The 14,194-nt window shown below is 43.6% G+C and overlaps 1 protein-coding gene across 47 annotated transcripts in view; it reads left to right on the top strand.

Moving 5' to 3' along the window:
- The window catches only part of MAP4 (microtubule associated protein 4), a 191,945-nt gene that overhangs the window by 124,405 nt on the left and 53,346 nt on the right, over positions 1–14,194 (top strand). For 27 of the 47 annotated variants that reach the window (XM_070050883.1, XM_070050884.1, XM_070050885.1 and 24 more), the window contains 4 exons: positions 3,407–3,520; positions 5,507–5,638; positions 6,558–7,790; positions 8,742–8,864. In XM_070050883.1, the coding sequence (XP_069906984.1) occupies positions 3,407–3,520; positions 5,507–5,638; positions 6,558–7,790; positions 8,742–8,864 (1,602 nt within the window). Of the gene's footprint in view, positions 1–3,406; positions 3,521–5,506; positions 5,639–6,557; positions 7,791–8,741; positions 8,865–10,703; positions 14,019–14,194 lie in introns of all 47 variants that reach the window. The other 20 variants (XM_070050864.1, XM_070050865.1, XM_017343789.3 and 17 more) reach the window with 1 other exon arrangement.

Consider the following 14,194-nt stretch of genomic DNA (forward strand, 5'->3'; position numbering starts at 1 on the left):
GAGAAAGGTCTTCCTTTGCCGTTGGTTCACCCTCCAATGGCCGCCGCGGCCAGCGCGATGCGACCGGCGCACCGCGCTGATCCGATGGCAAGGAGCCAGGAGCCAGGTGCTTTTCCTGGTCTCCCATGGGGTGCAGGGCCCAAGCACCTGGGCCATCCTCCACTGCACTCCCGGGCCACAGCAGAGGGCTGGCCTGGAAGAGGGGCAACCGGGACAGAATCCGGCGCCCCGACCGGGACTAGAACCCGGTGTGCCGGCGCCGCTAGGCGGAGGATTAGCCTAGTGAGCCGCGGCGCCGGCCTATTCCCTGGTTCTAAGAGGAGGCATCTAGTCTTTCACCATTCAATATGCTATGAGTTATGCATGTTTTGTAGATACCTCTTTTTTTTTTTTTGGACAGGCAGAGTGGAAAGTGAGGGAGAGAGACAGAGAGAAAGGTCTTCCTTTTGCCATTGGTTCACCCTCCAATGGCCGCTGCAGCCGGCGCACCGTGCTGATCCGAAGCCAGGAGCCAGGTGCTTCTCCTGGTCTCCCATGGGGTGCAGGGCCCAAGCACTTGGGCCATCCTCCACTGCCTTCCCGGGCCACAGCAGAGAGCTGGCCTGGAAGAGGGGCAACCGGGACAGAATTTGGCACCCCGACCGGGACTAGAACCCAGTGTGCTGGCGCCACAAGGCGGAGGATTAGCCTATTGAGCCACGGCGCTGGCTTGTAGATACCTTTCATCAGAATAAAAATATGTCCTTCCAGTCCTAATTTCTTAAGTGTTTTCATCACAAAATGGCATTGATTTGGTCAAGTAATTTTTTTGTATCTGTAAAGATAATTTTGTATCTTTTTATTTTTTCTTCTGTTGCTTTGTATTGCATTAAGTGGTTTTTGGATGTTAAACTAACTTTGCATTCCTGCTTATGATCCTTAGGTTTTTCTATAATTTGGCATAGATATATAAGTCTATTTGTTGAGGATTTTTGAAGCCATATTTTAAGACATAGTAGATCATGGACTGTAGTTTTCAAGTGACTTTTTTTTTTTTCAGTTTTGTTTGGGTAGTACTGGAAATGAGTTCTAGTTTGTGAAGAATTTTCTCAAAGATTTATTTATTTTTACTTGAAAGACAGAGAGCTCTCAATTTTCCATTCACTGGTTCATTCTCCAAGTACACACAACAGCCAGACCTGGGCCAAGGTAAAGCCAGGAGCCAGGCACTCCATCCAGGTTTCCACGCTGGTGGCAGCCACTGCCTTTCCGGATACATTATCAGGAAGCTGGTTCAGAAGCGGAGTAGACAGGACTTGAACTAGCCTTTTGATAGGCATGCTGGCTTCACAAACAGCAGCTTAAACCAACTGCGCCACAATGCCATCCCCAAGAATTGGTAGAATTCATTGGTGAAGCTTTCTTAGCTAGGACTTTCTTTTAAGTAGTTTTTTTTTTTCTTTTGAAAGTTTAAAGATAGAAGTCTTCCATCCACTGGTTCATTCCCCAAATGGCCACAACAGGCACATATGGGCTGATTCGAAGTCAGGAGTCAGGAGTTTCTTCCAGGTCTTCCACATGGGTGCAAGGGCCCAAGGACTTGGGCCATCTTCTGCTGCTTTTCCAGTCCATAGCAGAGAGCTGGATCGGAAGTGGAGTAACCAGGTCTCAAACCGGCGCCCATATGGGATGCTGGCACTGCAGGCAGTGGCTTTACCTACTGCACCACAGTGGTGGGCCTGTTACTTTGCTTTTTAAGAGCATACTGCATTGGGAATGTGACAGACACCCAATTAAAAATAAATCATGAATAGGGGCTGGTGTTGTGGCATAGTGGGTTAAGTTCAGCCTGTGCTGCTGGTATCCCATATGAGCTGCTCTGCTTCTGATTCAGCTCCCTGCTAATGGCCTGGAAAACGCAGTGGGACATGGTCCAAATGCTTGGGCCTCTGCACCTGCGTGAGAGACCTGGAAGAAGATCTTGGCTTCTGGCTTTGGTTTGGTCCAGTCCTGGCTGTTGGGGGCCATTTGAAGAGTGAACCAGAATGTAGAAGTTGCTTGCTCACTCTCTCTCTCTCTCTTTCTTCCTCTCTCACCCTGCTTTTCAAATAACTAAATCATTTTTAAAAATTCATGAATACATGCAAAACTTTGTAGAAATCATCCATTTTTCCATGTGATTTAGCATTCTCTCATTCTGATTTGTAAACCCCCAGCATTTACTCTCTGACCCTATAAGCATTCTGTTTTCCTTCAGAGGAATTGTGAGAAGCAGATCAAGCAGCAGCTAGCCCAGACAGTATGGAACTGGGGAGAATGAATGTTTATCATCTCATATTCTAGCCCCTCTGTGTATCTGAAGAAGAAACATGGGGGCCTGCTCCATCCCCAATAATTTCTCAGTTTTTCCTTCTGCTTATGTTCATTTCCTATCACGATTGTTTCTCTTTATCCTGAAAATCCTTATAAAAAGAGGATGGTGTAACTGCTTCAGAGGCAAAGAAATGACCACTCTCAAGGAATGGGGTTTCACCTAAGTGCCTCAGTTTAAGTGGCTTAATTGAAATGATACAGGGAAATAGAAATATCAAGGATAGAGATTCTCAGTGTCCAGCAATCATTATTTTAATAGGCCTTTATGATAGTTATAAGTTAAATTTTGAGACAGTTTCCCTAGAAAGCTTTTTTTTTCCAACTTTAGCATAAAAAATGTTAGTTTGAGTACCTTTACTCATGCCAACTCCTGAGAGTCTAGAGTTTGTTCCTTCTCTCAGGGTCTTTTACCCATGGGTTGATTCCCCAAATGGCCACGACGGCCAGAGCTGGGCAAGGCTGAAACCAGAAGTTTCTTCTGGGTCTCCCATGTGGGTGGCAAGGGCCAAGAACTTGGGCCATCTTCCATTGCTTCCCCAGGGGCATTAATAGGGAACTGGATCAGAAGCGGAGCAGCTGGAACTCAAACTGGTTGCTCATACAGGATGCTGGCATTGGAAAGCAGCAGCTTAACCTGCTGTGCCACAACATTGGCCCCCAGGCAGTGTCTTAACTACTGTACCAAATGCCCAGCCCTGGTTGTCTTTCTTGAAATAACTTCAAATGAATATATATTATGTAATTATGTTACGATGTGGTAGTTTTCTCTAGAGTTGACATTAATTGTCCTTTCAGTTCTTTGTATTTGTTTACTATCTCATTTAGATAGCCAAATTTTAGAGAATAAGGGATTATATTTTATTAAATCATAACAAGTGAATTCATGAATATTGATTCCCTCTCTTGTACAGTCTCATTAGCTCAACTTATTTAACTTACTAATGGACAGCATAGTAAGTTAACTAATCAGTATTCATCATAGGATATTAAGAAATGTTGATATTTCTAGTTACACTCACTGGGAATGAATTCTGGATTTCTTTTTTCATTCCAGATCCCTTCAAGATGCACCATGATGATGGCCTGGCAGATTTGCTGTTTCTCTCTAGTGGAGCAGCCAAAGCTTCAGCATTTACAGGACAAAATGACCCTCTGAAAGATAGTTATGGTAAGGCCTCTCTAACTGGATTTATTTTGTAGACAGGAAAATTAACTTTTCCTTCTGTGCAGCTTAGGTTCATTGTCTGGGGCCCATACTACAAAAGGCAAATTAGTAAGAGAAAAACAAACTGAAGTTGAACCTGTGTATTTCATATATCCAGAGAACAAGTAATTCTGAAAAAGTTAGCTTTAGATCTCTGGCATATATAGTGTCTTCAACAAAGAATAACAGCCGGCGCCGCGGCTCACTAGGCTAATCCTCCGCCTAGCGGCGCCGGCACACCGGGTTCTAGTCCCGGTCGGGGCGCCGGATTCTGTCCCGGTTGTCCCTCTTCCAAGCCAGCCCTCTGCTGTGGCCAGGGAGTGCAGTGGAGGATGGCCCAGGTGCTTGGGCCCTGCACCCCATGGGAGACCAGGAAAAGCACCTGGCTCCTGGCTCCTGCCATCGGATCAGCGCGGTGCGCCGGTCGCAGCGCGCCGGCCGCGGCGGCCATTGGAGGGTGAACCAACGGCAAAGGAAGACCTTTCTCTCTGTCTCTCTCTCTCACTGTCCACTCTGCCTGTCAAAAAAAAAAAAAAAAAAAGGTGGTTGATAACATTGGTTATTCTAACAGATTTTCTGAGAAGTGACAAGATAAAGGAAACGATTTTGAGTCAGAAGGAGAGGCAAATTGTGGGATCAAATTCGTGATTAAGGCTAGTTACTAAAACTTGTTAAGGGGATTCTTGTGCTGCCATCTCCAGGTTGATGAGAGTATAGAGTTGTCTTCAGTGATCAACCTGCATAAAGAGGGAAAACGGAGACTTTGGAGCATTTATGGCACGTTTTTAGGCACATGGGGGAGAGCAGAGAGCTTTTTTTGGTGTCTTGCTTCTTCTTAATTTCATGCAGTTCAGAATAATCCTCATGCCAAAGCAGCATATTTTGGGATGATGTATTCTGGTCTTCTACGATTCTTTAGCTCCAAATGACCAACGTGGCCTTTCCCCTATCACCTTGTGTTTATTCTGGTCCTTGTAGTTCTTTTTTTAACTCCTGTAGCACAGTTAATACTGTAGGTATGCATTATTTGATATATTTTTGTTAGATTTCTCCAGTCTGCAGTAATTTTCATAAAGTTGTGTTTTACCTGGCTCCTGGCTTCGGATCGGTGCAGCGCAGGCCGTAGCGGCCATTTGGGAAGTGAACCAGTGGAAGGAAGACCTTCTCTCTCTCTCTCTCTCTCTCTCTCTCTCTCTCTCTGTGACTCTGTCAAATAAATAAATAAATAAACAAATAAAGTTGTGTTTTAATGTTAGCAAGGTAGATGTTGATCTCATTTTACAGATAAAGAAATTAAGGCTCACAATACTGTACACTGTATTACATTGCTTGAGCTGTTGGAGCTAGAGCTCAACATTTGGTATTTTGAATCTTTATAATGCACTATAGAAGGTGGCTGATGGCCGGCGCCGCGGCTCACTAGGCTAATCCTCCGGCTTGCGGCGCCGGCACACCGGGTTCTAGTCCTGGTCGGGGCACCGGATTCTGTCCCGGTTGCCCCTCTTCTAGGCCAGCTCTCTGCTGTGGCCAGGGAGTACAGTGGAGGATGGCCCAAGTGCTTGGGCCCTGCACCCCATGGGAGACCAGGAGAAGCACCTGGCTCCTGCCATCGGATCAGCACGGCGCGCCGGCCGCAGCAGCAATTGGAGGGTGAGCCAACGGCAAAAGGAAGACCTTTCTCTCTGTCTCTCTCTCTCACTGTCCACTCTGCCTGTCAAAAAAAAAAAAAAAAAAAAAAAAGGTGGCTGATAACATTGGTTAATAGCACTACTAGAATATTGTGATACTATTACCACCAATTAACATTTAGTCACAACCTGGAATATGTCAGCAGTGTTTTCCTTAAAACTTTTATGCTTTGTTTTTATTGGTTCTTAGGTCTGAGAATAGCAAATGCATTTTTTCCACTGTTGGCTAAGTTTCAAACATGTGCTTGTGTTTCATTATTAGGTCTGTCTCTCTGTGATACATTGGCTCCTGAAACTGTTGCACCTGAACGGTGGTCTGTAGACGCCCCAAATACTCCACACTCAGAATCCCTCATTTCCTCAGAGGACATTATAGAACCCCTGCAGGCAGCAGGTAAGTTTTTAGTAACCCCCTCTATCAGTTAAGGGTTACAATATCAAGAATCAGTATAAATCATGAGATGTAGTTTTAGCAACTTAAAGCAGATCAGAAGTTCAGAACTATCAGTTTTAAAATTTATGTTAGTGATATCGTAGCTGGAGGAGTTAAGTTGTAGTTGAAATACAACACTTGGGGTTAATGAGCAAAGAATATTCCTTATTTTAGTGCAGATTTCATTCTGGTTTACTTGACAGGAAAGGTAACTGTCCAGCTGTCCCATATATTCCCTAATAGTGACTTTGTACCTATGAGGTTTTATTAAGTCTGTGTTTCTCTCCTTTGCTTTTTCTCCTCTACTACTTGTCTTCTCGATATTATTAAAAGTTAAAATTTAACAGAGTTTATTTGAGCAAAAGCAAAAACAGTGATGGAGTGAATTGGACATTCCTCCAGACAGAGCAGGGTCAGAGAAAGTCAGCCAACAACATGATCAGACAATTCTTGTATTTTTAGGTAAACAGATGTGAAGTATTGAAAATAACTTAATTGTGCCCTAGTTGATTGACCAATCAGTTGGTTCATATAATTTAACTAGTTGTTTACAACTTATTCATTGGTCACATGTCTTCTACAAGCAACCAAAGCTCAGTTGCTATGATTAAAGTCTCTGTTGGCTTGGTCTATGGGGCCAAGTGCAGGTGCTCAGCCCAAAGTGATAGCTTCTCTCAAATTCCATGTAACAGTATAACTCAGTCTTCTAAGTGTTGGCACTGTCAAAGAGTAGGCAGGATATCTTAACTTGACCGTTTTTAGTTGTGCTTAGTGTCTTGTCACAAAAGCTAAATACCTCTGTTCCCTAAGAAAGAAAGTATTAAATGAGAGTTTTGAATAGACAATGATTGGTCCTAAATTTGCAACTTATTTTCTTTAGAGCAAGTTGAGGAAATAGAAATAATATCAGCAGAAGAGAGGCCACCAACAAAATCACTGGAAATAGGATTGGGACTGAAGAGTACTGACGTGGCACCAGCCACAGAAGCAGAAATGACATTGGCTAAAGATATGGAACCACCCACCTTATCTGAAATGTCCTTAGCCAAGGACATGGCACCAATCATAGAATCAGAGATGGCATTGGCTAAAGATATGGAACCACCCACCAAATCAGAAGTGGCACTCTCTCAGGACATGGCACCAACCACAGAATCAGAGATGGTATTGACTAAAGATACAGAACCACTCACCAAATCAGAAGTGGCATTGGCCCAGGACTGGACACCAGTCACAGAATCAGAGATGTCATTTTCTAAAGATATGGAACCATCCACCAAATCAGAAGTGACACTGGCACAACCATCCAATGAACCAGATATGGTCTTCTCCAAGGACATGGTACTACCCAACGAAACAGAGGGGACCCAAGTTAAAGATGTTGTGTTACCCAGTGAAATAGAGGTCACCCCAGCAAAGGATGCGACGCTATTCAAAGAAACACAGAGGACACCATCTATTGAAATGGACTTGGCCCCACCCGAGGGCGTGGTGCCATCCAAAGAAAGAGAGATAGTCCCAGAAGTAGAGATGGCACTGAAGAAGGACATTGTATCATCCACAGAAATACCCTCAACCAAGGAGATGACCTTGTCTGGGGATGTGACACCACCCCCAGAAACCAAGGTGATCTTAATGAAAGATACAGAACTTCCCCTGGAAAAAGAGGTAGCCCCAGTCAAGGACATGGCTCCGACCCCAGAAGAAACAGGAATGGCCCTAATCAAGGATGTGACAATGCCTCCAGAAACAGGGGTGACACAAGTCACAGCTCTGACTCCATCCGCAGGAAAAGAGGAAGCCCCAGTCCAAGATGTAACTCTAATTCCAGAAACAGAAAAAGTGGCTGTGTCTAAAGGCCTTACTGCACCCCCAGAAGCAGAGATAGCCCTGTCTAAGGATGTGGCTCTTTCCTCTGGAAAAGAGGTGACCCTAGTCAACAATGTGACTCCTCCCAATGATGTTGCACCACTCTCAGAAATAGAGGTGGCACCAGTTCCAGTTAAAGACATGGAAATTACAAAGACACAGGAAGGAATGAGCGAGGATTCCCAGTTAGAACCTCTCCAGCATGTGGGGCAATCAACTGTGCCCGCTTCTGTGATTGCACCAGGTATGGGTTTCTGCTTACTCTCCGCATTGCTCTGTACCAAAGTTAGTCTCCTGGAGACTAAGGGAAAGACACCATACCAGGTAAAAAATAAAGACAGTCTTACTCTGTCTGTAAGTCTCTTCATTTTCCTACTCTCCTAGACAACTCTTCCACCTTCCTGAACTTTGTCCATCCTCATTCCTTGCTCACGTTCCTCTTTTTCTTTCAGATAATTGAAGCAATAAAATAAGACAACCAGATTTCTATTAGCTTATCTGCCCAAGTACTTGTATCTGTCTCCATACACTCTGCCTTCTCTCCTGTTTTAATAATTGCTCCTGATTAGATCTCATCTCTCTCTCTCTTTTTTTTTTTTTTTACAGGCAGAGTGGATAGTGAGAGAGAGACAGAGAGAAAGGTCTTCCTTTGCTGTTGGTTCACCCTCCAATGGCCGCCGCGGCCGGCGCACCGCGCTGATCCGATGGCAGGAGCCAGGTACTTCTCCTGGTCTCCCATGGGGTGCAGGGCCCAAGCACTTGGGCCATCCTCCACTGCACTCCCTGGCCACAGCAGAGAGCTGGCCTGGAAGAGGAGCAACTGGGACAGAATCTGGCCCCCGACCGGGACTAGAACCCGGTGTGCCGGCGCCGCAAGGTGGAGGATTAGCCTAGTGAGCTGCGGCGCCGGCCTCTTTTTTCTTATTCAAGTGTACCAACCTAGTTGTTCTCTTCTTTTTGTCTCTCGCCAGTTTAACCTCCTTTTGACTGGATCATTCTCACCAATTTACAAACATGTTTTATCCTCATCTTAAAAAATTAGACCCTCCCAACTCTACCTTGCAAATATTACTCTGCTTCTTTGCTACCCATTATAGGAGAATTTCTCAAAAACTACTCCCATCTCTAGTTTCTGGCAGATGAAAAATGAGCTGAAATAGTGCTCTGAAACTTGTATGTTTGTTTTTACCTTTAGAACTAGTCATACCTGTGGGCCAGAAGTACAGCTTGCCAACAGATGGAGAATCTGTGTTAGAGAAACTAGAGCAGAAGAAACCATTCAGCAGTCAGCCTTCTGAACTTTCTCCAGAGACCTCAGGTAAGTTAGGAAAATAAAACTTGGAGCAATAGGGTAATGATGGTAGATGTGGTCCCTGGTTTCTTGATTGTAAGGTGGCAATCAGGAGTTTTTGAAGTTTTCTTTCTTGGAAGAATTTCATCTTATTTAAAAAAAAAAAAAAAAACTTGTATTTTAAAATTACATCAACTCAAGACACCTAAATTTTGATCCAGTTCAGCTGTGTATGTATTATTCTATCTTGTGTGGTCTTAGGCCTGTTAACTTACCATATCTCGGTTTACTCAGCTGTAAGATGAATAAATTGCTCAAGTGTTCTATAAATCCTTGCTCGTTAGTGTGTTCCATGGCTCCATAGCATCTGTTCTGCCTGGGAGTTTGTTAGAAATTCAGAGTCTTTGACTCCCATCACACACCTTGAATGATAGTCTGCATTTTAACAAGATCCCCAGGTAATTCTGTATATATGCTAACTTTGTTTGAGATACTCTATACTTTCCAACTTAAAGTTTGAATTCTGATTAAATAAACAACATATTTATATCACTTTAGAATCTCTAGGGCTTTGCATGCTGTCTAGCATCATATAGGGACCAAATAAATTAAGTTTTTGATGTTTTACCCACTCAGCATTATCAGTAAAGATTCATCATATGTTTCTTGTATAGAAAATGCACCATGCTAAGGTGTGCTTGTAGCTAGTAAGTCCTGCTGCTTATATTATAGCCTGGATGGAAAGAGAAGCTCCTAACCGTGAACTCTGAAACTAAAGATTTACCTAATAATTGAATAAAATAGTGTAAGAGATGACACCAAATAACTGTTACAATTTTTATAAATGGTCTGGGATGCTATAACCTAGCAGTTTTTTTTAAAGAGAAACAATGATTGAGATATAAATAATGATTAGAATATAGAGGACATTGGATGGGTCACGATCAAAACAGTCAGTTTTACTTGAGTATTTTAATGTTTTTTGAAATCACATCATTGGGACTTCCTTGAGAGGAGCCATTATATAGACTGGCTGTTAGTGACACACTTTCCAGGATCTTGGGTTCAAATTATGTTTACTTGAGGGCAGGAGATTAGACCAGATAACTTCTTGAAACTTTCCCGCTGGTGCTCATCCTAATTGTTGAAATTCATTAACTTTCTTTCTTAGCATTATGTAGATTTCTCTTTTGGCAAGTACATTCAGGAACAGAACACTGAAATCTGACATATTTGTCTTTTAAAGTAGGATGTTCTGGAATGATGAGAATTTTTTTCTTGGGCCAAAGTACTAATTCTTGTGTTGTTTCTTTCTTTCGTGTTTGTTTTTTTTTTTTTTTTTTTTTTAAGTAGCATAAGTCTGGCCTTCTGGTCTGTTTCCCAAATTGATCTAGTTAGTATAACTGATGTATAATATTGGTGACAGACTTAGAATTTTAAGTCTGATGAATATTTATTCAGTCAGTAAATGTCACCAAAAAGAGAGAAGCACTAGGAGCTTACCATAATGTTACAGAATTGGAAATTACATATCTATTAATAATAATAAATATAACTAAGAGGATATTTATAGATACTAAGAGCTTATTATAGAGGTTAGAATGTTCAAAATATTTTTTAAGTATGCATAAAAAATAGTTACCTGAGATGAAGATCATTGTTAAATATTTGCTAACCCCAGTTCCAGGTGAGAAACATTTGAGACAAAACTACTTTTCAAAACAAATTGGCATATATGTTGTTAACAATAGACTTGTTAACTGAGTAAATCAATGGACTCTTTTTTAATAGTAAAACAAACAAGCAAACAAAAAACACAGTAACAAGGAGTTTGTTTGGAATTTTAGCCAACTTCATGTATTGCAGGTACCCCTGCCACACAAGCCAAACAAGTTTGCAGACCCAGTGCGCGCAGGTCTACCCGGCCCAAGCCTGCCAGGCTCCTGCCCGAGCTGCTGGGAGGCTCTCCTCCCCAGAAGACTCTTGATCCCAGGCTGGGCCCCTGCCCTGTGTCTGAGTCGGGTTGGGTCTCCAGCTCATCTTCCAGTGGTGAGCCTGGGAACCAAAGGAGAAGTGTTCACGTTGACTTCCTTAAACCCCAGAGGGATCCTGGCAGGGAATCCTGGGATATGGAAAGCACTGCAGTGATGATGAAGAAAAAGAAGAAGAAATCAAAGCAAAAGAGATACTGTCAGCCCCGGACTGGAGGGTCTTGGGATGATGACAATGCAGATGAGCCTCAAAATCTTCGCTTTGCAGCTGACCCACGAAAATCTGCTGTTCTCCCCAGCCAGTCTGTCACTATGGGCGCAGAATGCAGACTTGTATCCAAAGAAAACTTGGAAAGTGTAGCTGACTCCAGAGCAACCAAACTGGTACCCGAGAACTTTGTCTCAGAGGGTCTCCAAATTCCCTTATGTCCTTCCGAAGAACCTCCAAAAACTTCAGTAAACTCTCAGGCAAAGTTGGAAGTAGAAGATGAGGGCAAATGTAACAAGTCTGTCCTGCAGAGCCAAGACAATAAATCGCTGCAGCAAGAAGCACCCAGACCACAGCCTGCACCCCACCTGAGGGGCTCTGTGAATGAAAGCCCTCTCCATCTGAAAGGATCCCCAACAGAATTTTCTGCACCCAAAGTAGAAACTCTTTTAGAGGTCATACCCAAAGAAGGTGGTTCTCCAATCTTGGACCAAGAAATTATAGTTGGAGTTTCAAAACTCACAGCAGCAAAAGAACTGCCTAATTCGATGCCTACTTTGACAACAAGTAATCAGTTAGAAAGCAGTGTAAAGGAAGGGAATGATGAAAGTAAAGTGACTACACTGAAGAATGTCAAACAAAAAGAATTTCCTGAAGGAGCGGAGGAGGTTAAAGGACTAAAAAAGAAAGCATTTCCCAAGCGAAGAGAGGAGATCAGCATCTTTGCATCTGAGCAGCCGCAGGGCCAGGTGTTTGTTCAGGGCTCTGGGCTAGGGAATGAGCCATTTAAGAGAGTTTTAGGTGATGGCAAAAGCAGGAAAGGCAGGACAGGGTCAGGAAAAATGAAAGCAAATTCAGGGAAGTTAAGAGAGAAACCTGAGCAGGCATTGTTTCTGGACAGCCAGAAGGATGGCAGGGCTGTTGTTGCGCCAACCGAGCCAATTCCTAAAACTGAAGGAGTGACTGCCAGGGATACAAGTGAGGAGCTGGGCCTGGACCCTTCAAAGCAGACTGGGGCCAGGACTGATGCCACTGAGACAGTGGTGATGAGGGAGCATGAGGAAACTACTGACCCGAGGGTAGCAGACATACTGCAGGCATTGAATTCTTTGGAAAATGGATCCAGCATGACTGAAGTTTCTGGTTCTGGGACAGAAAAAGGAGCTATAGATAAAGATATGGGTGTTAGTAACCAGGGCAGAGAAGGAAAGTGTCCTTGGATAGATCATGAGGCACTTTCCTGCATTTCTGAAAAGCCTAAGAAGAGAGGTCATGAGGGCAAAGCCAAAAAGTTTAAAACTGATTATTCCCTACAGCCTGGTAGAAAGGAAAGCAGGGAAGATAACCTCAACCCTCTGGTAGTGGAAGATAGAGATGCCACTGATGGTGTTCCCCATAAAAACAAGGAATTAAACCCCATTTTCCCCAAAATGCATGATCCTTTTTTCTCACATACACCATTGGTTGACAGCATGGGCAGAAATATTGAGGTTAATTATGCTGAGCTTGGGATTCTTGAGGGGAACAAAACAAAAACAATCAAGGATTCTGCTATTACTGAACCAGCTGCCAAGGTGACAGATGTGAGCTGCCAAGGGCAAATCCAAGGGGCAGGATTTGTTCTTTCAGCACTGTCTGAGGAGAATAAAACAGATGCAGCCAAAGGACACATTGCAGTGGCTGACAAACCAAATAAAAGTAGTAGTGGTGGAAAAAGTAAAAAGGTTAAAAATAGTTTTCCTGAGAAGCACATTCTGGAGAATAAGATAGATGTAGCAGAAATACATGTTCCCATGGAAACCGCAGAGGACCACAGAATTGAAGGAATGGGCTACGTAGACGAAAATAGAAATATTACATTTACCTGTCCCAGAACACCATCAGGGCTAATGGATAAGTCAGTGTCTCTAGAAGCTGTAGAATCAGCAGCCTGTGAAAAACTTCCCATTCCTGTTCCTCAAGCTGTGAAAGAAGGTGGTTCCTTTCTAGACACCTCAGGAAAAAGTGGGCAAGCGATAACCCCAGCCCAGGTTTCCAAATTGTTAGCAGTAGATGAGTCTAACAAAGATGGAGTCCCAGGTCCAGAAAAGCCCAAGATTCCCTCTGCTGTTAAACCTCCTGCAAGCACAGGAGGACTTGCCCTGACTTCTACTGCAACTGTGGAAACAGTTAATAGTCATGGAGACCATTGTCTTAAGGATAAAGGTGAACTTGCTGATCCCATAAAAAATGAAGCACGGGTAGGTATAGGGCATGTGGGAGGAGAATCTGGGTCATTGCACACTGATGCATCTCAGCATTCAGTGGAGAAAGTCACAGAGAAAGCAAAAGGGCACCTTCTTCCTGGAATTCCAGAGGACCAGAGCCTGCCAGGAAAGGTCAGAGTCCCAGAAGCATATGCAGATAGGGTTAATTTCCCCACATATCCAGTAAGCAAAGAGGAGACTGAGGAAGCTCCTGCTCCAGTTCAAACTGCTGAGTTACTGGGAGACAATGGACACAAACTCAGCATTTGTGAGGGCCCAAATGCTGAAGATAAAGATTCCAAGGGCGCAGATAGTTTGAATAAAGAGGTAGATGTGACTCTTTCACCTCCAAAAAGTGAAAAGGATCAATTAGAAGAAATTAGTCTGGCTTGTGAAATCACAGAATTGGAATGTGTTTCTTTGCCGACACCAGAGCTTCCATCAGGTATTTTCCATGGTAAAAGTGCAGCTCCGCCAGGAGTGGCGGATGTATTAGAAATGACTGCTTCCAAGGGTTTTCAACTCCCAGAACTCAAAGAAAAGATCCTGGAGTCATCGCAGAACATGGCAGAAAATTTCGAACCAAAGACATTGGGTGAAAGAAAGAAGGAAGATAAAAGAAAGGCAGAACCCTTGAAAGGCTACATGAGGCCTACCAAGTCCCGAGGACTTACTCCTGTTTTGCCAAAGCCTGCAGTCCAGGAACTAGAGAAATCCAAGCAGCTGAAATCCAGTGGTATGAACCTGCCATGGGGAAGTGTGTGTGCTTACTGTGGCTTTTGAGTCGGCATCAAAAAGGCAGAGAGCTTGTGCCTTGGTTCCATCCAGACAATAATCATCTCTTAACTGTTGTTGTGTTGGCATGAGTTCCCGTAACTGCTGCTTCTGTGTTTTCTGCAGCCAAGGCATGCT

This window comes from Oryctolagus cuniculus, chromosome 10 (assembly GCF_964237555.1).
Source record: "Oryctolagus cuniculus chromosome 10, mOryCun1.1, whole genome shotgun sequence".
Classification (NCBI taxonomy): Eukaryota; Metazoa; Chordata; class Mammalia; order Lagomorpha; family Leporidae; genus Oryctolagus; species Oryctolagus cuniculus.